Genomic DNA, 26,752 nt, shown 5'->3' on the forward strand with positions numbered 1-26,752 from the left:
GAAAAAAAGTGCGTCTCATGGTCGGAAAAATACGGTGCTTTTTTTTTTTTTTTTTTTTTTTTTTTTTTTTAAGATCTGTAGTCCACCCAGAATCCCCATAAGGGAAAAGTAAAGGGTAGGACATCGGGTCACAGAGTCTACTCTGGAAAGCTGTATTTTGTAAAATCCCACTTTTTGGATGAATGGTAATGTTACGGTTTTCTGGGGGTGCACCTTCTGCGCTGTGGAAAATAGCAGCAATGTCCCCTCCCCTCTGGCAGTTGGAGGGTTGATTCTGCCAGGGTGCACAGTATTTTATCTTTTCTCTCACAAAAGTCGTGCTATATTCAGTTGCCGTTCGGTTTTCACAGTTTACTTTTAGCATATCTTTTTGTTCGAATCGCAACTCTTTGAGAATTCTTTGTAAATTTTCCATTCCATTACGAATGCATCCATTATTTACTAGATTTTGCATTCTTTCATTCAAGGCCTCAGCCGAATCAAGAATATATACGGTAACTGGGCGTATGTTGGTGATTCACCTTGGTTAGGGTGCAACGCAGATATGTCATGGTAAATTTGCCCGTGGGTTCTGTAAGAGAAAGGACCTGATTAATCTCCTGTAAATTAATTGGTCAATTTGTGCACCCATGGATGCAAAAGTGTTTGTACTATTGTATGATCTTATGTTTTCCGTAAAATAAAAAAGTGATCAAAAAGTCATATGCAAAATAAAATGGTATAAATGAAAACACCAAACCATCCCACACAAAGCAAGCCCTAATTTGGCTAATTCGGAAAAAAATAAAAAAGTTTCAACTCTCAGAATATGATGATGCAAAAACAAATTCATTTTGCTAATAAAAAAAAAAATTTTTTTGGCTGTTTTTACACATTTAAAACAATGATCTAAATCTGGTATCGCTGTAATCGTACTGACCCGACGAACAGATCAGTCTTATAGGTGAATGGCGAAAAAAACAATAACTGATTTTCTTGATTTTGTTCATTCTGTGTCTGAAAAATCTGAATAAAAAGCGATCAAATAATCTTATGTACCAAAAAATGTGCAACTTATAAAAGAAAAAAAAAGTATTTTTACTGTGTGATCTTGGCAAAAACTTAGAAACAAACCAAAAACCCATAATAAATCTGGTATCGCTGTAATTGCACCGACCCGAAGAAAAAATCCACCTTCTCACTTATACCGCACGGTGAACAGCGCATAAATAAGAACTATTTTTGCTCATTTTACCTTCCAAAAATCAGAATAAGGCTCGGCTCATGTTTATTCCGCGCTTTCCGCTGAGCACTTACATCAGGGTTTTTGTGTAAATTCCCCCAAACTGCGATTCACACAAAACCCCGGATGGAACCACTCACTAATGAGGCAGATTCATCACTTTGGACTGGTCTGTGTTCTGGCGGTGTCCCATCGTTTTAGGCGTCTTTTTAGCGTACAAGTGTGGACAAATACAGTTCTGTGCACGTCTAAAAAGATGGATACCACCTGAACAGACACCAAACGGAGTGCAACTCCATCTGCCTCATGGTGGGTGGCTCAGTTGGGGGGTTAAGTCTGAATTGCATTTTTGTGGGATTTACACAGAAACCCGGATGTAAGTGCTCAGCGTACAGCACAAGAATGTGATCCAGCTTTATTCTGGAAGCGATCGAAAATTATTATGTACCCCAAAATGTTACCAATAAAAATCTTAATTTATCTTGCACAAAACCAGCCCCCACTCAGGTCCATCATCTGTCATTGGAACAATAGGGGGTTCCCCCATTACTTCTAGAACAAAGACTCTGGAAAAGCGACATGGCTTCCGCCCCCCCTTCCCCCATAAAATCCAGTGAAATCTGCACTCCCAAATCCAATTTCCCGCCTCCTGACCCCACTGTGCCTAAACCACTGTAAGCGGCCTCATGTTTGGCATTGTAATGGAGAGAGTGCACTTAATTTACGGGTGCGTATTGCCAGAGGCACATCTTGGGCACAATGTATGGGATATCTACACTGTATGGGGACACAATGTATGGGTACTAGGCTGTCAGATTTGTAATTCTCCAAAAAAAAAGCCTGGCGTGGATGTTAGAAGATGGTCATTGCAGCCATAGTTGAATTCACTGAGAGGTGCAGTTTCTGCAATGGAGTCACTTTGTGTTTTTTTTTTGTTGCTATTCTGGCACCTTGGGGGCTACACAAATGTCGCCTATAAACTATTCTATTGAAATCTGTGCTCCAAAAGCCAAATAGCGTGCCTTCTCAGCCCTGACGTGTGGCTGAGCAGTAATTTCTGACCTCATATGGAGCAGTACTGTTAGGGAGAAATTGCGCAATAAATTGTGGGGTCTAGTTTCACCTATTAACTCTTGTGTACCTGACAAATTTGCAGCAAATTCAAAAATTACATTTCTACCATTAAAATTTCATATTTCCATGTCTCAATGTTATAAAATTCTGTGAGGCACCTATGGGTTCAAACTACTCACTACACCCCTAGATGAATTCCTTGAGGGGTCTAGTTTACAAAATGGGGTCACTTGAGGGGGGTTTCTGATGTTTTCAGATGTTAGGGGCTCTTGAAATGCAACATGACATTCGCAATCTGTTCCAGGCAAATAGCGCTCTTTCCTTTCCTAGCTCTGCCATGTGCTCAAGCAGAAGTTTTTGACCACTTATGGGGTATAGTTGCATTGTGGACAAATTACGCAACATATTATGGGGTCCGTTTTCTACTATTATCCATTGTGAATATTACAAATTTGGGGCTAAAACATCTTCTTACGATGACGTCCTCTTCTGGTCTTCATGCTGCGGCTCCTGCGCAGGCATACTTTGTCTGCCCTCTTGAGGGCAGAGCAAAGTACTGCAGTGCGCAGGCGCCGGGAAAGGTCAGAGAGGCCCGGCGCCTGCGCACTGCAGTACTTTGCTCTTAACTTGCGCTTCCGACAAGCTAGTTGGAAATTCCACCCATCGATGACCCGGTCAAGTGATCGCCGGTCACCGATGGGTTGGCATTACAACCAGAGGTCTCCAGCAGACCTCTATGGTTGTCGCTGCTGGATTGCTATCAGCGTCTCCTGGTGGTCGGCGCTCATAGCAATTGAGCATTTCTGCTACGTACAGGGGATCTGATCATCGCCTGCATGTAGCAGAGCCGATTGGATTATGGCAGCTTCTAGTCTCCCATGGAGGCTATTAAAGCATGCCCCCCAAAAATGTTTTTAAAAATATTTAAGAAAAAAATATAAAAGTTCAAATCGCCCCATTCAAAATTAAACCATTAAAAAAATCAAACTACACGTATTTGGTATCTCCACGTTCAGAATCGCCTGATCTATCAATATAAAAAAAAAATTAACCCAATCATTAAACAGCGTAACAAGAAAAAAAGTCAAATGCCAGAATTACGTTTTTTTGGTCGCCGCAACATTGCATTAAAATGCAATAACGGGCGATCAAAAGATCATATCTGCACCAAAATGGCATAATTAAAAACGTCAGCTTGGCGCGCAAAAGTAAGCCTTCACCCAACCCGGGGTCACGAAAAAACAAGCCCTCACATGGCCATTTTGACCAAAAAATAAATAAGTTATGGCTCTGGGAAAACAAAAACAGGAAATGATCCAGGAGTTAAAGGAAAAAGAAATCCAAACCCTACTGTGCCTTGTGTGAAAAAGTGATTGTGACACCCCCTCCCCCTTAAGGTTGTGTGCACACAATGCGGAATTAGTGCGGATCCGCAGCGGATTGTTCCGCGCAGAAACGCTGCAGGTCTGTAACGTGATTTACAGTACAATGTAAATCAATAGAGAAAAAAAATGCTGTACCATTGGTGCAGAAAATTCCGCATGAAAACCGCTGCGGATCAAAAGAAGTAGTATGCTACTTCTTTTGTGCGGAACTGCAGCTTTTCTGACCCCTTCCATTATAGAAATCCGCAGGGGTAAAAAACGCAGAAAATCCACGCAAAATCCGCAGAAAATCTACTCCTGCGTTTTGTGCCAGGAGATGCAGATTTTTGTGTGGAAAATTCTGCACCCCAATCCGCAACATGTGCACATAGCCTTAAACATATATTAACGGTGGTTTATCACATATTTGGGAAGCTGAGTTCAAATTCCCTAGTCACACCCAAGCTTTATTACAGCCACCGCTGTTCTCAATCAAGAAATCAATTTAATAGGATTGTGTGTCACGGGGTTACCACAACAGAGAGGCGCCAGAAGACCTCAGCATCTGATTGCTCCTACTCCTGCGCTGAAAAGAAGCACTTCACCTTCTTTTTAAGCGGTGTAAATTTATTTTGGCAGCAATCAGCGATGTTGGGAGCTCTGGGAGTCTGGGTTCTCAGCTGAGCATGGTTAGCCACTCCTATCCCCTATATAATCTGGGTCCTGACTAGCACACATCGTCAGAGTAGCTTTTGCTGCATGACTGGGAGGATAGGAGTTAGTGGTTATATGAGAAGGCTTATGGTGGGTTTATTAGTCACTGTTGCTTGGGTTTTTAAGTGTGATAATTCTGTTTCCTTCTCTCCTACTTTGGTTTTTCCCCATCCTCCTCCACTCCCCATTGCATTCCTCTGGTATATGTGAGTGAATATTTGTATGCCTGGTGTTTTCAGTTGCCCATGTTCCTGTGTTGCATTGTTTGTCTGGTTGGTGTATTGCGGTGCACAGCTGCTCACCTTTTTCCTGTGTGGGGGAAGGGTACAGACAGAGGGCGTATACAAGAGATAAGACAAGGTACGTGGACCCGGCATCTTCACCTTCAGAAGTAACCTGGGGATTAGGGCGAGCTAGGGCGCCCCCTATCGTTATGAACAGGGAAGGAGCCCCTGGTCCTGGGTCACCCGACAAGAGACGTCACAAACAGCCTGACAATGTGAAATAGACCAAAAGATCTGCAAAATCTAGACATATTGCTGTGATCCAAAGAAATTCTGGATCAAACGAGAAACAAAGTCATTAAGATCTGTCAGTCTGAAAAAGGTAATCAAGCCAAATCTAAAGCTTTGGGACTCCAGTGAACCTCAGTAAGTGGCGAAAACATGGAACAGTGGCGAACCTTCCCAGGAGTGGCCGGCTGACCAAAATTACCTTGAGCGCAGTGACTACTCATCAAGGAACTGCAAGGAATTGCAAAACACCCCACAAAACAACATCTAACAAAACTACAGGCCTCACTTACCTCAGTTAAGGTCCGTGCTCATGACTATACCATAATAAAGAGACTGGGCAAAATTGGCTTGCATGGCAGAGTTACAAGAGGAAAACCGCTGCTGAGCAATAAGAACATAAAGGCTCGTCTTAGTTTTGCCAGAAAACATCTTAATGATCCCCAAGACTTTTGGGAGAATGCTTTGTGGACTGATGAGACAAAAGTTGAACATTTTGGACGGTGTATGTCCCATTACATCTGGCGTAGAAGTAACACGACACTTCAGAAAAGGAACATGATGCCAACAGTAAAATAAGGTGGTGGTAGTGTGATGGTCTGGGGCTGTTTTGCTGCTTCAGGACTTGGAAGACTTGCTGTGGAAAATGAAACCATGTATTCTCCTGTGTACCAAAAATTCCTGAAGGAGAATGTCTGACCATCTGTCCATGACCTCAAGCTGAAGTGCACTTGGGTAATACAGCAGGACAATGATCCATAACATACCAGCAAGTCCATTTCTGAATGGCTTAAGAAGAACAAAATTAAGACTTTGGAGTGGCCTAGTCAAAGTCCTGACCTTAATCCGATTGAGATGCTATGGCATGATCTTAAAAAGGTGGCTTATGCTTGGAAACCCGCCAGTGTGATGTGGCTGTATTACAACAATTCTGCAAAGATGAGTGGGCCAAAATTCCTTCAGAGCGTTGTAAAAGACTCGCTTGCAATTTTTTTTCCTATTTTCCAGTACACCATATGATAAACTGGATGGTGTTAATAAAAAATACAACTGGTTCCATTAACACCAAGCCCTCGTGTGGCTTTATCAGTGGGAAAATGAAAAAGCTATGCTCTTGGCAGAAGGTGGGATAAAAATGCAAGCGAAAAAATACTCTTTAACCCCGTAAACCATGATCAGGAAGGGGTTACTGAAAAATTATGTACAGTTACGTCATTGCGATCATGAGGGCACATAAGCCCTCATGATCGCCGCCAGGAGCTCGGTGTATTGCAGCCATGGGTGGCACCTGCACTGCCCATGGCTTTTTAACCCCTAAGGGTATGTGCACACGCTGCAAATTTAGCTGCGGAACCGCAGCGTTTCCGCAGCTGCGGGTCTGCAGCCTTTTCCCATGAGTTTACAGTACAATGTAAACCTATGGGAAATTAAATCCGTAGTGCACATGCTGCGGAAAAAAACGTGCGGAAACGCAGCGGTTTATATTCCGCAGCATGTCAATTCTTTGTGCGGATTCTGCTGCGGATTTACACCTGCTCCAATAGAAAATTGCAAGTGTAAACCCGCAGCGGAAAACGCGATAAATCCGCAGTAAAAACCGCAGCGGTTTTGCACTGCGGATTTATCAAATCTGCTGCGGAAAATTGCGCAATGGAATCCGCAGCGTGTGCACATGGCCTTAATCCCTCAATCAGTTGCAATCGCTGCATTTAGAAGGCAGGAGTGGGTAGGGGCTCCCTATCCCACCTGATTGGCACCCCCTCATACTGCTGATGGTTGTCGTGGCAATGGGAGGTTAAATGACGACCCCTGGGTCTGCAAGCTACAATGGCCTGTTAGACCATGTCAAGAGCATGATCTAAAAGGTGTTTTGTCAGTCTATCATTTACAGCTATAAGCATTTCATTACACGTGCATACAATGCATTTTCGCAGTGATCAGAGTATTAAAATGTAGAGTCACATAGAGGGTTTGAGTAAAGGAGTAAAAAATAAGGTTAAAGCAAGTTGTAAAAATATTTTTTTAAAAATCGCAAAATAAAGAACAAAAAAATGAAAAAAATACAGCTCTGGCAAAAATTTAGAGACCACCACATCCAAACCCTGTCATGGGCAGCCCAATCTCCAGACCTGAACCCCATTTAGAATCTCTGAAATGTAATCAAGAGGATGACGAATAGTCACAAGCCGTCAAACGAAGAATGGCTTAAATTTTTGCGCTAGAAGCAGTGTGTGAAAGACTGGTGTAAAGCATGCCAAGACGCATGAAAGCTGTGATTAAAAATCATTATTTCACAAAATATTGATTTCTGAACTCTTCCTGAGTTAAAACTTATGAACTTGTTTTCTTTGCATTATTTGAGGTCTGCAAGCCCTTGGTTTTTTTTTGTTTTGTTTTGTTTTTTAAATTTTGACCTTTTCTGAAAAAAAAATACAAAATTTATTGCTTGGAAATTCGGATACATGTTTATAGAATAAATGAACAATTTGCATGTTCATCAAAAATATACATATAAAGAGGAAGATCAGACAAACTGAACATTTTGCAGTGGTCTCTTACTTTTTGCCAGAGCTGTATATACCAATAAATATATATTTATGTAAAAATAAAAAAAATCTATAATATTTTTTATAGAAAAGCGGAGGCAGAACATAAAACAAATTATATAAATGTGGTGTCACTGTAATCATACTGACCAGAAGAATAAAGCTGTCTTATCACATTTACCTTACGGCGAACGGCATTAAAAAAAAAAAAAAAATATTTGAATTGCTGGTTTTTGGTAATATTGCCTGCCATAAATTAGAAAGCCATCTAAAAGTTATTTTTCAGAAAATTGTACCAATAAAAACTTCAGCTTGTCCCTCAAAAAACATACCCCCACATGTCAGCAAAAAATATAAAATTATAGTTCTTAAAATATGGCAATGCAAAAAAAAATTGTACATAAAAAGAATTTTTAGTGTTTGATAGTAGCCAAACATAAATATAAATCTGATATTGATGCAATCTCACTGACCCGAAGAATAAAGTCATATAATCACTTATACCACACGGTGAACAGCTTACAAAATGAATAGATCAAGTTCTTGACCTTCTGTTGGTTTGTCGATTCTGCCTCCCAAAGATCGCAGTAAGGCTCAGATCACATTTATCCTGCTCTCTATGCTGAGCACTTACACTGAGTTTTCCATTTAAATCTCTGCAATACGTGGTTCAGACTGAACCCTGTCGGATGATTCCCTGTAAAGAGAGAGAGTCACTTTAGACTCTCTCTGGCCTATGATCCATAAAGTATCCATCTTTTTAGATGTGCACAAAAGTGTGGCCAGCCACAGTTTTGTGTAAGTCTGAAAAAGTTACCCCTGAAAAGAGGCGAAACGGAGTCCAAATTAGGTCTGTTTCATTATAGTGATGGATTTGTCTGGGGTTTTGTCTGAATTGCGTCATTCAGAGTTTAGAGGGAAACCCCGATGTAAGTGCTCAGTGTAGAGCTCAGGATAAATGTTTCAAAATGTTATGTAAAATCTTCCCAGTGAAAGGTTCAACTCAATCCACAAAAAAAGCAAGTCCCCACTTAGGTCTATTATCTGTCAATGGAATTAAAGGAGGCTTCCATGTTTCTGGTATCACAAAGGCTCTGGGAAAACTCTGACTCCTCACTTCCCAAAAAAACAAAAAAAGAAAACCAGTAAATTGTGGTCTCCCACATTCAAAAGCCCTTCGTTCTTAAGAGCACCACATTGTGCCTAAATCACATAAACAGTCCTCATGTTTGGCATTTTTTTCTAATTTTGGGAGCCCTCTTAATTTGTGCATGTCTCCAGAAACACAAGCTGGGCACAATGTTATGGACACTACAATGTACTGGGCACTACAAATAGCAGATTTGCAATTTTCACTTGAAAGCATCCACTGCTGGCTGTTTGTGTTAAATGCCCGTGAAGTCAAAATCATTATTGCATTTGTAGTTAAATTCCCAGAGGGGTGTAATTTCCAAAATTGGGTCACTTGTTGGGAGTTCTGCTGTTGTGGCACTTAGAGGCTCTATATATGGAGTATGCACACTTTTCTGCTAAAATTTGTTGTCAGAGACAAATAGCTCTCCTATGATGTAATTGTTTTTTTTTTCACTGTTCAAAATTTTGTGACGCACCTGTGGCATTATATGATCACGGTACCCTTGGATGAATTTATTGAGAGGTGTAGTTTGCAAAATGGGATAATTTATGAGCGGTTCTGCTGTTTGGGCACCTCAGGGGCTCTGCCAATGTGACATGAGACACTCAAACCATTCCAGCAAAATCTGAATTTCAATATGGTGCTGATTCCTTTCTCGGCTTTGCAGTGTGCCTCAAAATTAGTTTTTGACCACATATTGGGTATTGGCAAACTCAGGAGAAATTGCACAACAAATTGCATCATTTGTTTTCTCCTATTATCCCTTTTGACAATTAAAATCTTAGAGCCAAAGCTACATTTTAGTGGAAAAATTTTAATTTTTCATTCACAAAGCCAGCCCAATGTTATAAAATTCTAACCCTCAGGCGATTCACAGAAATGCTCACTACATGAATAGATTAATTCTTTAAATGGTATAGTTTCCAAATTGGGGTCACTTGTGGGGTTTCTACTATATTGGCATGTCATGTGCTCTTCAAATGTGACATGGCATCCGCTATCTATTACTGCCAAAATGGCGCCCCAGTATTCAAATAACGCTCCTTCCCTTCCGTGACCTGCTGTGTGCCCAAACAATAGTTTTCCACCATATACGGGATATCTGTGTACTCAGAAATTGCATAAGAAGCTGCACTATCCATTTTTGTTCGGACTCCCATGACAGCATCACGAGAGAGGGGACCTGCCCTTCAGGAACAGGAAACCTACAGATACAAAAGGGCGGCACCTCTCCCACGTATCAATTGGTTTCCTGTTCCTGATGGGACTGGTTTCTACAGATGCCTACAGGATTTAGGATCCCAGTCCCGGCCGGTCGACTCAGGTAGCGGGGGGGGGGGGGTCTCCTTCCTCGACCGGTGCAAGGGTCCTGGAAGCACCACTGTGGTCCTCGATGCACGGCAGTGAGCGTGTGGCAGGGAGCGGGGTCCAGAGGATCGCTGTCTCCGGATGTAGCCAGCGCCGAGGTAAGTATCCTCCTAGGCTCCCTGCGGCTCCAGCAGTGCGGGGTCTCCGTGTGTCCCGGGTCCAGTGGTGGCTTTTGGTGCGGGGGCGCGTTCAGCTCTCTTCCGTGCTTCCCGGAGCAGCCTCTGGCGCTCTCAACGTCTTCAGGGGTCGCTGGCTCCCTTCTGCGCATGTGCTGGGTGTTTCTGGCACCGGGAAAATGGCGTCCGCCGTCCAGAGGGACCGGAGCCCTGATTCAGTTCCATAGGGACTGAATAGCACTTTCGGGGGCAGGGGATGCCAGGGAGAGGCACGGCTTCACCTGCCAAACCGGAACCAGAGGGGGGTATATATATATGGCCAACAGGCTTGGGGGATCCCTGCTTCTGGCCCATTTTCCTCACAATGGAGGATGAGCAGCTGCACCCTTTGTAGCCAGTAGAAGCTGCAGTCCAGCATACTACAGACAAGCCTCAGGCCCCACAGAAAAGTTGGGATGGAGGTGGCCAGCTGAGTGACCGATCCAGCCGCAGGAGTTCTTCCAGGTGGCAAACAGCGACATAGGCTGAGAAATTCCCCCCTCGTATTCTGGTACCTATTTCTGCAGACACTGGTAAGTTATCTTCTTGAATGTTCACTCATTGATGCAGCCTCCCCCTTATGTTTTTATTCCTAGGGGAAGAAATGCATAGATAATGCAAGATACAGGGAGTGCGCCCTCTGTTAATGCCCCCTACCGGACTCTTGTCCAAAAAGATTATGCCCCCCCTCCCCCTGTATCCAACAGACGGTGAGGTTCAGGAAGGGGAAGGGGGAGACAACGTAGCTCCTAGATAGCCTTTATTTCCCGTTAATGTTGCCCTCGGGTGGCGGAGGAGACTCCCAACTTCACCTCACGTCTGAAAGAAATTATCAGGACAGAAGTAGGGGAGTCCGTAAAATCTTTGTCCCATGGAGAAAGTTCTAGGAAGAAGGATCTTCCAGAATCAGACTCGTTGGTAGACTGGAGGAGGGATGAAGTTTCACCTGAATCATCCCTCTCGGTCTCTTCATCTGAGGAGGATTCTGGTCGCTTCTGTCTGCCCCTAGACCCTGTGGATAAACTTGTAAAAGCGGTCAGGGGAACAATGGGGATAGTAGAACCCAGACCTGAAATATCCATACAGAACGTCTTGTTTAAGAGTTTAGATCAAGAGACGTAGATCCTTTCCCTTGAATGAGAAGATTCAGGGTTTGATTCTCTGCGAATGGAAAAGGCCAGAAAAGAGGGGCTCCTAACCTCTAGCCCTCAAGCGGAGATACCCCTTTGATGACCCGGCTGTTAATCTATGGGATAAAGTACCTAAATTAGACGCAGCAATCTCCAAGGCATCCAAAAAATCTTCCCTGCCCTTTGAGGATATGGGCTCCCTTAAAGATCCCCTAGATAGAAAGGCGGACATCTTCCTTAAAGGAACCTGGGAGATGGCGGCCGGATCTCTGAGGCCAGCAGTGGCTTCCACTTGCACAGCCAGATCTATGATGATCTGGCTGGACCAACTTGAGTCTCAGCTAAAAGAAGGAACACCTCGGCAGTCTATTTTGCGAGCCCTTCCAACAATTTAGGAGACCAAGGCTTTTCTGTCGGATGCCTCAATTGATTCAGTCAGGATGACGGCAAGGGCAGCGTGTCTCTCCAAGGCAGCCTGCAGAGTTCTGTGGTTAAAATGCTGTCCAGGCGATATCCCAGCAAGATCTAAGCTCTGTGCCATCCCGTGTGATGGGGAATATCTTTTTGGTTCAGTCCTGGACGAATTACTGGATAAAGCAGTGGATGAGAAAAAGAGATTTCCCAATCTATCATCCTCCTCCTTCAGACGTCCTTTCAGCAGGAGAAGATTCGGTCAGAAAAGACAGTCAAGGGACCGCTCTAAATGGGATGACAAGAAGAAGAGAGGTACTGGCTTCATGTACAGGTGTTCATCGCAAGAAGGGAAAAAACCATCCCAATGACTAGCGGCTCCCACGGAAGGTAGATTGTCGGCCTTTTATCCAGCCTGTTCTCTTATCACCGACAGCAGTTGGGTGCAGGGCGTGATATCCGCAGGACTTAAACTTGAGTTCCTTTTGGCCCCAGGGGATAAATTAAAGATGAATCCTGTCTGTCCCTCCCAGATAGAACAGTCTGCCTTAGAGTCTGAGGTTGTCAAATTGTGCCAGAAAATGGTCCTTTTGGAGGTTTCAGCTTCTGAGGAGGGTGGGGTTTTTTACTACCCTGTTCTTGGTTCGGAGGCCGGACAACTCTTATAGGACCATCATCAATTTTGTTCCCTCAATAGGTTTCTGGTCGCTTTACCCTTTAAAATGTAATGGCTCAGCAATAAAGATATTGTTTCAAAACTGTTTTATGGTGGTTTTAGATTTAAAGGACGTGTACTACCATGTACCCATTCATTCAGATTATCAACGCTTCTTGAGAGTATCTGTTTCCATAGATGGCATAGTCTGGCATTTCCAGTATAGAGCTCTCCCCTTTGGCCTTTCAGCAGCACCACGGGTCTTCACGAAGCTAATCTCTGAAGTTATGGCCCATCTTCGAGAGTCAGACATCTTGATTATCCCATACTTAGACGACTTCTTAATTTTAGGCAATTCGGCAGATCATTGTCTTTCCCAGTTAAAAAGGTCTATATCCTTTCTAGAACACTTGGGTTGGTTAATAAACTCTGAAAAATAACGGTTTCAGCCCTTGAGGGTCCAGCAATTTCTCGGCCTCATTTTAGATTCAGAAAATCAAAAATGTCGTCTGCTAGCTGACAAAATTATTCACATCCGTCATCAGGTTTTGCTGACAGTAAATAGACCCTCCTTGACCCTCAGGCAGGGTACCTTCTAGGTTTCCCAACATCTTGTATTCCGGCCGTCAAATGGGCTCAGGTTCACACAAGAGGCCTTCAGAAGGATGTTTTATTTTGTGATAGAGCCCTGAGGGGGTCCCTACAGGGGAAAATAATATTACGACCATCTGCCTTAAGCTCCTTAACATGATGGCTTAACAAGGATAATTTGTCTTCAGGGGTTCCCTGGGTTAATAACATATTTCGTGTAGTAACTACTGATGCCAGTCCCTCGGGATGGGGGGCCCATATGGGGATATGGTGGTCCAGGGGCAATTGGATTCCCAGGTAGAAAGCTCATCTAACCTGAAGGAACGATCTGTGGTAGAGCTGTCAGTTAAAAAACTCCTTGTATACCTACAGAGTCACCATGACAGAATCCTCTCGGACAATCAAGTTACAGTAGCCTATATCAAAAACCAAGGTGGGACCCGATCCTCTGATGGATGTAGTGGAACTCCTTGTTCAGACAGCAGAAAGACATTTTCTATCTTTAACAGCACTTCACATAAGAGGAAAAGGCAACACCACAGCATATTTTCTAAGCCGCAACACGCTGAGGCAGGGAGAGTGGTGTCTGAATGGAGCTATCTTCAGCCAGATTGTCCGCATGTGGGGTCAACCGTACATAGAGCTTTTTGCCACCAGAAAAAATCAGAAAAGTTAATCAATTCTGTTCTCTGAACCCGAAGGAAAAAACCCTTTATGGTGGATGCCTTCCTACAGAAGTGGGATTTCAATCTGACCTACGCTTTTCCCCCATTGTCCCTGTTGCCTCCCCTGTTGGTAGTAAGGAAGGTCAGAGAAGACAGGGCGAGGATTATATTAATTGCCCCATTTGGGCCCAGGAGTGCTTGGTTTTCATGGCTAGGACAATGTCAGTCTGCGATCCCTGGGTACTTCCCAATCTTCCAGATCTTCTTGTCCAGGGTCCAGTCAATCACCCACGGGTAGCCGGGAGTTTGAAAGGGCATTATTAAACGATAAAGGATTCTCCCCCAATCTAATAGACACTTCTAAAAAGTAGAAAATCTTTACAACTAAAATCTGTGCTAAAACCAGGAGACGATTTCTAGCCACTTTTGACCTTAAAGCCAAAGAAGGGGTACCTATATGGCAGATTATAGAATTCTTGCAGAAGGGCCTTGAGTTAGGTCTGGCCACCAGTACCCTGAAAGTACAGATTTCGGGCCTTGGCGCCTTTATTTAATTATGACATCGCAAAAAATTACTGGATATCCCGATTTATTAAAGCGGCTGGCATATCTAGGCCCATACACAGGGTTACGTGCGTCCCATGGGACTTGAACTTAGTCCTTACGTCTATGACGGAGCCTCCGTTAGAACCTATGGTATTTGCCTCAATTAAAATCCTATCCCTAGGTAGATTTTTTTTAGTGGCTATCACATCGGCTCATGGAATAAGCGATAGTTAGCCGATCTCTAGAATCCCCCATTACAAACAGATTTTGGGCGACAGGGTAGTACTTAGGCCAGACCCGGGCTACTTGCCCAAGGTTGCTCAAACTTCCACAGGACACGAGATAGTTCTCCCTTCCTTCCTCCCTAATCCCACTAACTAAAAAGAGAAAAAATTGCATACTTTAGATGTTAGAAAGTGTCTTAGAATACCTTTCTGTCACTAATACTTTTTAAAAAGACAACGTCTTATACATATCTTTCCAGGGTGCTAGGAAGGGTTTTAGGGTTTCGAAATGTACATTAGCAAGTTGGATTAGGGAGGCTATCTCTCTAGCTTACTCAGCAGGTGGCGATCCAGCTCCACAGAACTTAAAGGCTCATTCTACCCAAGCCATTGCAACTTTTTGGGCAGAGAGATCTGGAGTTTCCATCGACCAGATATGTAAGGCGGCTACGTGGTCATCTCCTTGCACCTTTTTTAACCACTATAGGCTGGACATGGGTGCTTCTTCTGAGCTCACCTTCGGGTTAAGGGTGCTGAAAGCTGTAGTCCCACCCTAAACTAGTTTTACATCTTTGTATTTCTCTCGTGGTGCTGTCATGGGAGTCCGAATAAAGCATTAAGTTACTTACCGGTAATGGCATTTTTCGGAGGCCCATGACAGCACCCTTAGTTCCCCTCTCTTGAAGTATGGGTGCGCACTTCTTCCGCTTATAAGTTTTCACATAGGGTGAATTGTTAAAGTTGTATATATATATTTTTTGTGCCGGTAACCATGGAGGTCCTCTCAAGCTCTGTAATCCAACTGATTGGATGAGAGGTGCCGCCCTTTTGTATCTGTAGGTTTCCTGTTCCCGAAGGGCGAATCCCATCTCTCGTGGTGCTGTCATGGGCCTCCGAAAAATGTCATTGCCGGTAAGTAACTTAATGCTTTTTTCCTGTTACCCTTGTGAAAATGCCACATTTGGGGCTAAAACCACATTTTTGTGAGAAAAAGGTTTTTTTTTCTCTACTCATTAAACCGTTACTGTTATTGCCTTGTCTCAGGGACTTAACTGAGCGTGGTGACAGATTTTGTCTCGGAATTGTTTTTGTACGTCAACTGTACTGAAGTCCTATGTAAGGCCTTCTTCACACGTCCTGGAGACTCCTGTACAGGAAAAACCAGTATTGATGAGATCCGGGGTCCGTGTGCCATCTGTGTGCGTTACTAAAAGGCTGTAATTCTGACACTGTGCATTAACTATGTGTGACCAGCGCCCAATACAAGCCGCTTGTGTGCAATTCAATACTAAGCAATCGCCCCCTCCATGGATTGGTAGGATGTGAGTGGTTGTCTCATCAGTACTTTGCACCTGTGTTGCCGCCATCTTTATTACATGCGTTTGCTGCATCCTGAGTGCATTAGGTCTGAGACCTGGATAGGTAAGCACTGCTGCCCCTTGTTTGCTGTGTTCATAGCTGTACAGCATTAAGTACCTGAAAGCTTTCTCAGCCGGCGAAGGAGAGCTTGTTTACTAAATAAAGGTGATGCCTTTGCTGAATGAACAGTAATGTCCTCTTTCTTTTGTTCCCGAGAATTTGGTGAGGAGCCGTCACCAACTCTCCCCGCCCCTGGTATGAAGTTTGCTTGGGGACATCTTCTGTCTTCTTCATTCTCCCCTTACCGATTAACAGAGTATTCCTTCTGATTGGGATCTTGATACACTGACATCTGAATTGGCCTGAGCGGACCAAGATGCAGGGATTGGCCTGAACATGACATCTTCAAATGCATATATCAAGCTTGGCTTAGGTGACTCGTGGCCAAGCCCTGTATCTGGGACTTTGTTGCTTGAGAGTAGCTGCCCTCTCTGAAAGAAGCAGTGACTGATATTTCAGCTGTGCGTAGTGTGTATGTTACTAACATGGTTTGCTAGTTGCAGACGGTTGTGAACTTTACTCCAGGTACACAGTGGTAGACTGCAGTTTTTCAGGGTGCAGTTCATTTTCTATTTGCTCTAGATGGTTAACAGGGTTATACAGGATGAAAAAAAAATATGGCCACTTTATCCAAGAAAATGTGCTTTTCCGTGGCATGTGTCTAAAATTGCATCTCAGGTCAATTTAAGGATGGAAGATTGAGCTACAATACATTACACTCTTGGTACGGTTTCTGGACAATAGTAGCCATATTTTTACTAATCCTGCACAGCCTCTTTAAATGTAGAGGAACAAAAATTCCCTGTGTAGTTAGTCAATCTGAAATAAGTATAGTGACATCTTCTGGTCGACAATGAGTAGTGCACTCTTCAAAAAACCTCTGCAGTCAACAAACACAAGAATAGTAAAATACTATAATAAAAAAGCATAAGGGAAACAAACAATATTAGCAAGATTATACCAGTAGTTACTTTCCATTTTTCCTTGTCACCAGAGGAGATGGGTTCCATTGTGAAATATGTTTCTGCTGTAAAAGTCTGTTAAAGGGAGTCTGTCAGCACAGAATGACTTTTGAAACCAAGTACAGGCTTTCGATGCTTCACGGCGGGGACAATCACTTATATACACCTTCTCACCTGCTTGGTTTCCATCTATCTCTGCTCTTTTCCTCTATGACTCCAGAGCTGTCAATCAAAGAGGGGGGATGTGTATTGAAATGATGGGCCCCGCCGTGAAGCACCCAGCGCCATGCTGGCAAAGTCCCTTTAAGATCAGATTTTGTGGCCCCTCCTAATACCTAGGCATTACTGGTTCAGCACATTTCCTCCTTTTGTGAAGCGTTGCCCCCTAGTTTGAATATTTATATTTTTATATTTATATGTACTGTGAATAAAGGTAAAGATTTTTTAAGATCAATGTCTTTGGCATCATACTCATTTTGTTTAATATAAAACTAGCGATTTATAGTTTTGTGCCGACACCACGGGAACTTGCTGGTACAGGTGGGGAGTTTAGGCTTTATTATTTTATGGGGGCCAACCATTTTGATCAAGAAGGATTTGTCCTAGTAGTGGACAACCCCTTTAAAGCTGGGAGTCTGCACTTTAATCCCATAATAATTATATGACTGTATTTTGAATATGTTTTGGTAAACCACCAAAGTGTCCAAGTATTTCTGGATGTAACTATATTTTTCGACTATGCTTTTTTATACCCTAATAATTTTACTTTTTCTCTTTTTTTTTTTTTTTGTCATTTTAGGACAGAACTAGAGTTGTGTCTCCTATAATTGATGTGATTAATATGGATAACTTCCAATATGTTGGTGCATCGGCAGATTTAAAAGGAGGTAAGGTATTGTATATATGTATAATGAACAGAGAAACAAAGTCAGAGCAGCATAACCCCACTGGGCGTAGAGATGATAAAGCGTGGAATCTGTCAGAGTATACCAGATCATGCAGCAAAGAACGGAGGTGCTAGCGTGGAACATAGAAATCCATAGTAGCAACGGAAACAAGGAACGCCAAAGCACTCACCGATCTTGCAGCTCAAAAATTCTTTATTGCTTCATACAAGAGAGGGTCTTCAAGGCACAGGGAGTGGGAGGATAAAGTGCATAAGTGCGACGGACGAGACAACGGCCGTTTCGCGCTTAGAACCAGCGCTTCAACGGGTCCCGTTGAAGCGCTGGTTCTAAGCGCGAAACGGCCGTTGTCTCGTCCGTCGCACTTATGCACTTTATCCTCCCTCTCCCTGTGCCGTGAAGACCCTCTCTTTTGTATGAAGCAATAAAGAATTTTTGAGCTGCAAGATCGGTGAGTGCTTTGGCGTTCCTTGTTTCCGTTGCTACTATTGTATATATGTATACTGTAAGACTGTATCAGGACGGTGACTGTAATAGAAAATGCATCCACTTAAGGGCAATGACTGCAATCTTTATATACCCCTTGGTGCTTGGCGCCACTGCTTGCTAGCTTCCACATCATGACGCTACATTTCTGTGCAGCGCATTAATGTTGGTTACTGAGTGCAGCAGGAACTGGTGAGCACCACCTCCCCAGCTTCATACCCCCACACCACGCTGTACATCCATGGACAGTGCTTTTATGTGGGCCGCGAATCTAGCAGGAGGTCGGCCACAGGTTAGTGAAGCAGGAGCAGCTGCGCCAAAGGTGCAGGATAGTGTAGCAGTAGTCGCTGAGTGCAGGACACTGGAGGGAGTATGGATGATACGGCTGCCCTCCTCCGGCTTGCTATGTTCCTTATACCATATACTATGTGATTGAGTTTTTTTTTTTTTGTTTTGTTTTTTTTTTAACAAAGGGAAAAGTGGATGTCAGAAGCCACTGTTGGGCATCCGTCACAGGACTTTGATGGACATGCTTCCTTCTGTAGTCACAAACTCAGAATAGACAAAGCCTAACTATGCTTTAGAAATGCCAAGAGAAGTTCAGGTTAGGCAGGCTAATTTTTTCGAATCTACCATCTGTATTCCGCAGCTCTCTGTGCTCAGAACAAACTTCTATTTTCCACTTGTATGAATAGGTTTGATTTTAACACGCACAATTTAACAAACTAATTAATTGCTTGCGCTATATACTACAGTACAATGGGACTGCAGTTTATGGTAACATTCGTGATCTCCTATGCGGGGCGCAAGACCACAGAGCGATCTTACTATGTATCCCCTCCATTTAAAAACTGACTAGAGATTGACAGCGCCATTTAAATGGTTGAACAGCAGTAATTCGAGCTAACTGGTTGCTTCTGTTAGTAGTGGGTGCCAGCTCTAGAAGCCGGCAAACATCTGACACAGCTCCTGAGCTCATTCCATACAACCCCTTCCCATGTGTAACATACAATACAGTGCTATGTCAAAGTTTTAGGTTATTGCAGGAAAAATTGCTGCAAAGTAAGAATGCTTAAAAAAGTGTTTTAATAGATCATTTGTATCTATTGCAAAATGCAAAGTGAATAAACAAAAAAAAAATCTAAATCAAATCAATATTTGGTGTGACCACCATTTACCTTTTGCAAATGATATATACAGGTGCTTCTCACAAAATTAGAATATTATCAAAAGGTTAATTTTTCAGTTCTTCAATACAAAAAGTGAAACTTGTATATTATATAGGGTCATTACAGACAGAGTGATCTATCTCAAGTGTTTATTTCTGTTAATGTTGATGATTATTGTTTACAGCTAATGAAAACCCAAGTCATTATCTCAGTAAATTATAATACTTTATAACACCAGCTTGAAAAAATGATTTTAGAATCCAAAATGTTGGCCTCCTGAAATGTATGTTCAGTAAATGCACTCTACTTGGTCGGGGGTTCTTTTGCATCAATTACTGCATCAATGTGGCGTGGCATGGAGGAGATCAGTCTGTGGCACTGCTGAGGGGTTATGGAAGCTCCGGTTGTTATGATAGCCTTCAGCTCATCTGCATTGTTGGGTCTGTTGTCTCTCATCTTCCTCTTGACAATAACCCATACATTCTCTATGGGGTTAAGGTCAGGCAAGTTTAATGGCCAATCAAGCACAGTGATACTGTTGTTTTCAACCAGGTATTGGTATTTTTGGCAGTGTGGACAGGTGCCAAGTCCTGCTGGAGAATTAAATTTCCATCTCCAAAAAGCTTGTCGGCAGAGGGAAGCGCTCTGACTTTGGTCTTGATAAAACACAGTGGACCTACACCAGCAGATGACATAGCTCCCCAAACCATTACTGATTGTGGAAACTTCACACTAGACCTCAGGCAGCTTGGATTGTAGCCTCTCCACTCTTCCTCCAGACTCTGAGACCTTGATTGCAAATGAAAATGCAACATTTACTTTCATCTGAAAACAGCACCTTGGACCACTGAGCAACAGTCCAGTTCTTTTTCTCCTTGGCCCAGGTAAGGTGCTTCTGGCATTGTCTGTTGGTCATTGGTAGCTTGACACAAGGAATGCGACACTTGTAGCCCATGTCCTTGAATACACCTGTGTGTGTGGTGGCTCTTGAAGCAATAATAATAATAATCTTTTTATATAGCGCTAACATATTCCGCAGCGCTTTACAGGTTGCATACATTATCATTGCTGTCCCCGTATGTCTTTGGAATGTGGGAGGAAACCGGAGTACCCGGAGGAAACCCACGCAAACACGGAGAGAAAATTCAAACTCTCTACAGATGTTGTCCTTGGTGGGGTTTGAACCCAGGACTCCAGCGCTGCAAGGCTGCTGTGCTAAGCACTGCTCCACCATGCTGCCCAAGCAATGACTCCAGCAGCAGTCCACTCCTTGTGAATCTCCCCCAATTTTTGAATGGCCTTTTCTTAACAATCCTTTCAAAGCTGCGGTTATCCCGGTTGCTTGTGCACATTTTTCTACCACACTTTTTCCTTCCACTCAACTTTCCATTAATATGCTTGGATACAGCACTCTGTGAACAGCCAGCTTCTGTAGCAATCACCTTTTGTGGCTTAATGTCAGCAGTCTTCCCCATGATTGTGGAGCCTACTGAAACAGACTAATGTTGCTTACGAAGCCTTTGCTGGTGTTTCTCGTTAATTATTCTAATTTACTGAGATAATGACTTTTGGGTTTTCATTGGCTGTAAGCCATACTCATCAACATTAACAGAAATAAACCCTTGAAATAGATCACTCTGTTTGTAATGACTCTGTATAACAGAGGTGTCAAACTGCATTCCTCGAGGGCCGCCAACAGGTCATGTTTTCAGGATTTCCTTAGCATTCCACAAGGTGCTGGAATCATTCTGTGCAAGTGATTAAATTATCACCTGTGCAATACAAGGAAATCCTGAAAACATGACCTGTTGGCGGCCCTCGAGGAATGCAGTTTGACACCTCTGCTGTATAATATGAGTTTCACTTTTAGTATTGAACTGAAATAAATTAACTTTTTGATCATATTCTAATTTTGTGAGAAGCACCTGTACTTGCACACAGTTTTTGAAGGGCGTTGGTTTCAAACATCTTGGAGAACAAATCACAAATCTGAGACTTCAAGCTGGCACAAATCCTTCTGTTTCTTCATGTAATCCCAGACAGATTGCGATGTTATGATCAGGGCTCGGAGTTGGCCATATCCTTAGCAGGAGTCCTTGATCTTCTATTTGCTGAAGATGGTTCTTAACTATATTTTCTGTATTACTATTTTTAGAGCGCCATTAATTCTGTGGTGCTGTACACGAGAAAGGGGTTACATACAAAATACAAATATAAATTACAATGAACAAACTAACAATGACAGACTTGTACAGAAAGGAGAGGGCCCTGCCCTTTTGGGTTTATAGTGTACTAGTGTACAGGATAATGGTGAAGGAGACAGTAGGTTGGGGGGCTTGCAGAAGCACCTGTTGTGGTGAGGTGGCGGAGGGTAATTTCAGGCTGTAAGCAGGGCTGTGGAGTCGGTAGGCTAAATCTTCGACTCCTCAATTTCCATTACACCGACTCCAACTCCGACTCCCTCATACATGGCTCATGTTTTAGTTTAAGTGACAAATTTACTGTCGTAAGATGGTAACATCAGGCTTTTAATCATTATTATGATACAATAATCAAGCCATTTAGAGAACATAAAATGTATTTATTGGAATACAACTTTAGAACTAAAAACTTTTCCATATTTACAGTTTATTATGCACTCTGCAGTAAGTGTAAAAAATAAAAAGTTTTTAAGAAAAACGTACTGAATAGCATTTGTGCAGTCTATGAATTTGTTCTGAGAAATAGTATCGCCTCCATCAGATCCTGTTTTATAGATGACCTCTCATCTGACCTAATTTTTTTTTTAAGGCTACATAACAACCTCTCTACACTAACTTGGGTTGGTGGCAAAGCAGGAACCACATGGGCAACATCTCTAACAATTTCAGGGTATAAAGGAATTGCCTCGTGCACAGTCGGTTTTGACGAATGATTGAACTCTTCTACTTTGAGAGCAAGTGAAAAACGTTGCTGAAATATGGTCAATCTGTTTTCTATGAGAGTGGAATCTTTTTCCCTGCAGCAATGCTTTGCCTGCTCCATGTCATTCAAATACTTGTCGAAATCAAACTTCTCATCTGATGAGGATGAAGGAATGGCAGCAGCAGCACTGGCAGGACCCGAGTCCTCTTGCTCTTGGCCGTCCTGTAGCTCATCCTAACTGCTAACTCAATCAAAACTTCTTTTCCTTTAGTAAGCTGTTGATCATCCAGCACTATACGATGACTCTGGTCCACATAAACAGCTGCTAGAAGAGTTTTATTTCCTAATAGCAGTGTCTCTCTGTTTCATTGAAGCAACGATGCCATCTGCGATTAAACCTCCTCTTTGGGACAGGCAAAACAACAAGTTCTTCCACTCCTTTATAAAAATGCCAGGAGTTAAATCCTCAGCTTGTAACTTTTTAGTCACTGTAAATGGGTGATGAAGAAATTCCTTCAATTCAGCCACCTGTGTCCATTGACCTTCATGTAGTATTACCTGAGGGTTGGCCATATCTACAAGGAAGAGTTTCAGCTCAAGCAATCACTCAATCATTAAATAGGTGCTGCCCCACCGAGTGGCTTGATCCACAATTGCCCCTTTTCCAGCACGTCTCTTCAAGATGGAATCAATTTTAGGGGTTCTGGCAGCAATAGCCAATTTCCTCACTTTGCTAATCAGAGTTTTTATTATTATTATTATTATTATTATTATTATTATTATTAATTTATATAGCACCATTAATTCCATGGTGCTGTACATGAGAAAGGGGTTACATACAGAGTTATAGATATCATTTACAGTAAACAGGTTTACAGTGACACACTGGTACAGAGGGGAGAGGACCCTGTCCTTGCGGACTTACATTCTATGGGATAGTGGGGAAGAGACAGAAGGTAGGGGTGAGGCGGCGGCGGCTCGGTTTATTGTAGGCTGTAGGCTTTCCTGAAGAGATGGGTTTTCAGGTTCCGTCTGAAGGATGCGAGGGTGGTGGATAACCGGACGTGTTGAGGCATGGAATTCCAGAGGATGGGGGATATTCGGGAGAAATCTTGAAGGCGATTGTGTGAGGAACGAATAAGTGTGGAGGAGAGCAGGAGGTCTTGGGATGAATGAAGATTACGTGAGGGAAGATAGTGGGAGATTAGTTCAGAGATATAGGGAGGGGACAGGTTGTGGATGGTTTTGTAGATCAGTGTTAGTAGTTTGAACTGGATTCGTTGGGGGATTGGGAGCCAGTGGAGGGATTTGCAGAGGGGAGAAGCAGGGGAGTAGCGAGGAGAGAGGTGGATTAGGCGGGCAGCAGAGTTGAGGACAGACTGGAGTGGTGCAAGAGAGTTAGCGGGGAGGCCACAGAGGAGGGTGTTGCAGTAATCGAGGCGGGAGATGATGAGAGCATGCACAAGAGTTTTGGTAGATTGTAAACTGAGGAAGGAACGGATTCTGGCAATATTTTTGAGTTGGAGGCGACAGGAGGTGGCAAGAGCTTGGACGTGAGGTTTGAAGGACAGGGCAGAGTCAAGAGTTACTCCGAGGCAGCGGATTTCAGGAGCGGGAGAGAGCGTGATGCCGTTCACCATAATAGATAGATTGGGTAGGGGGAATACGTGAGGTGGGGGAAAGATGATGAATTCGGCTTTGTCTACATTGAGTTTTAGGAAGCGAGAGGTGAAGGAGGATATGGCTGACAGACACTTCGGGATTCTGGACAGCAGGGAGGTGACATCTGGGCCAGAGAGGTAGATCTGAGTGTCATCTGCATACAGGTGGTACTGGAAGCCATGGGACTTTGAGTTGTCCTAGGCCAAGGGTATAGATGGAAAAAAGTAGGGGTCCTAGGACAGAGCATTGAGGGACTCCAACAGAGAGAGGGCGGGATGAGGAGGTAGTGTGGGAGTGGGAAACGCTAAATGTGCGGTTGGATAGGTATGAGGCAATCCTGGACAGGGCGAGGTCTTTGATGCCAAGGGAAGAAAGAATCTGTAGCAGTAGGCAGTGATCGACTGTGTCGAAAACAGAGGACAGGTCAAGAAGGAGGAGGATGGAGAACTGTCTGTTAGCTTTGGCTGTGACTAGGTCATTAGTAATTTTTGTCAGGGCAGTTTCGGTGGAGTGGTGGGGGCGGAAGCCAGATTGGAGGTTGTCAAGGAGAGAGTTAGATGAGATGTGGGAGGAAAGTTGACCATGGACTTGCTGCTCAAGGAGTTTTGAAGCAAATGGGAGCAGTGATATGGGGCGATAGCTGGGCATAGCAGTTGGGTCAAGGTTAGTTTTTTTTGAGGATGGACGTGATGGTGGCATGTCCCTCTTGCAGACTATCTCTTGTTTGGTATAAATCCATTTTTATTATCGTATATTACCCTTGTAATCACCTTGGATAATCTATTTGCAAGAATCTTAGCCAGCAGTTTGACGTTGTTTTGGAAGAGAGAGAGATGGGTCTATAAGAATCAGGCAGGGATGGAGCCTTTCCAGGTTTCAATATCAAAACCACCACCGCCTCTTTCATAGATTCTGGGAGGTTACCAATTTTAATACTTTCTGAAAAACTGCCAGTAAATTTGGAAGCATTGTTTCCTGATATGTCTTGAAAAATTCCCCTGGTAAACCATCTGAGCCTGGGGCCTTCCAATTTTGGGACCCTTGAATGGCCTCCTCCATTTCCTCAAGTTTAATTGGTTTGTCTAGTATATCCCTCTCTAGATTTGATAATTGTGGTAAGGAAATGGTTGCTAAGAAGTTCTATATTTCTTCTGAATTGGTGACGCTTCTAGAAGAATAAATACTAGAAAAGTAATTCTGCAGAGTGTGGAGAATATCTCCATTCTCTGTAACCACGACCCCAGTGTCAGAGACTAGACTAGAAATGTATGAGAACCTATTTTGAGCTTTAACAATAGTTGCTAGCAAGTAGCCCGCACTCACCCTCCGTTAAAAAAAAAAAATATATATATACAGTTCCTACAAGTAGTATTCAACCCCCTGCAGATTTAGCAGGTTTACACATTTGGAATTAACTTGGCATTGTGACATTTGGACTGTAGATCAGCCTGGAAGTGTGAAATGCACTGCAGCAAAAAAGAATGTTATTTCTTTGTTTATTTTTTTTTTTTAAATTGTGAAAAGTCTTTTCAGAGGGTCATTTATTATTCAACCCACCAGAATTCTGTTTGGTTCCCCTAAAGTATTAAGAAGTAGTTCAGGCATAAAGAACAATGAGCTTCACATCTTGGGATTAATTATCTCTTTTTCCAGCCTTTTCTGACTATTTAAGACCCTCCACAAACTTGTGAACAGCACTCAAACATGGTCAACATGGGAAAGACAAAGGAGCATTCCAAGGCCATCAGAGACAAGATCGTGGAGGGTCACAAGGCTGGCAAGGGGTACAAAACCCTTTCCAAGGAGTTGGGCCTACCTGTCTCCACTGTTGGGAGCATCATCCGGAAGTGGAAGGCTTATGGAACTACTGTTAGCCTTCCACGGCCTGGACAGCCTTTGAAAGTTTCCTCCCGTGCCGAGGCCAGGCTTGTCCGAAGAGTCAAGGCTAACCCAAGGACAACAAGGAAGGAGCTCCGGGAAGATCTCATGGCAGTGGGGACATTGGTTTCAGTCAATACCATAAGTAACGTACTCCACCGCAATGGTCTCTGTTCCAGATGAGCCCGTAAGGTACCTTTACTTTCAAAGCGTCATGTCAAGGCTCGTCTACAGTTTGCTCATGATCACTTGGAGGACTCTGAGACTGACTGGTTCAAGGTTCTCTGTTCTGATGAGACCAAGATCGAGATCTTTGGTGCCAACCACACATGTGACGTTTGGAGACTGGATGGCACTGCATACGACCCCAAGAATACCATCCCTACAGTCAAGCATGGTGGTGGCAGCATCATGCTGTGGGGCTGTTTCTCAGCCAAGGGGCCTGGCCATCTGGTCCGCATCCATGGGAAGATGGATAGCCCGGCCTACCTGGAGATTTTGGCCAAGAACCTCCGCTCCTCCATCAAGGATCTTAAGATGGGTCGTCATTTCATCTTCCAACAAGACAATGACCCAAAGCACACAGCCAAGAAAACCAAGGCCTGGTTCAAGAGGCAAAAAATCAAGGTGTTGCAGTGGCCTAGTCAGTCTCCTGACCTTAACCCAATTGAAAACTTGTGGAAGGAGCTCAAGATTAAAGTCCACATGAGACAACCAAAGAACCTAGCTAACTTGGAGAAGATCTGCATGGAGGAGTGGGCCAAGATAACTCCAGAGACCTGTGCCGGCCTGATCAGGTCTTATAAAAGACGATTATTAGCTGTAATTGCAAACAAAGGTTATTCCACAAAATATTAAACCTAGGGGTTGAATAATAATTGACCCACACTTTTATGTTTAAAATTTATAAAAATTTAACTGAGCAACAAAACTTTTTGGTTTGTAAGATTTATGCATCTGTTAATAAATCCTGCTCTTGTTTGAAGTTTGAAGGCTCTAACTTATTTGCATCTTATTAAACCTGCTAAATCTGCAGGGGGTTGAATAGTACTTTT

The 26,752-nt window shown here is 43.2% G+C and overlaps 1 protein-coding gene across 1 annotated transcript in view; it reads left to right on the forward strand.

The window, feature by feature from the left end:
* Positions 1–26,752, forward strand: part of GALNT2 (polypeptide N-acetylgalactosaminyltransferase 2) — a 183,102-nt gene that overhangs the window by 68,645 nt on the left and 87,705 nt on the right. The window contains exon 8 of the mRNA XM_077283219.1: positions 17,493–17,580. Coding sequence (XP_077139334.1) covers positions 17,493–17,580 — 88 coding nt within the window. The remainder of the gene's footprint in view (positions 1–17,492; positions 17,581–26,752) is intronic.

The sequence above is a fragment of the Ranitomeya variabilis genome, chromosome 2 (genome assembly GCF_051348905.1).
Source record: "Ranitomeya variabilis isolate aRanVar5 chromosome 2, aRanVar5.hap1, whole genome shotgun sequence".
Lineage (NCBI taxonomy): Eukaryota > Metazoa > Chordata > Amphibia > Anura > Dendrobatidae > Ranitomeya > Ranitomeya variabilis.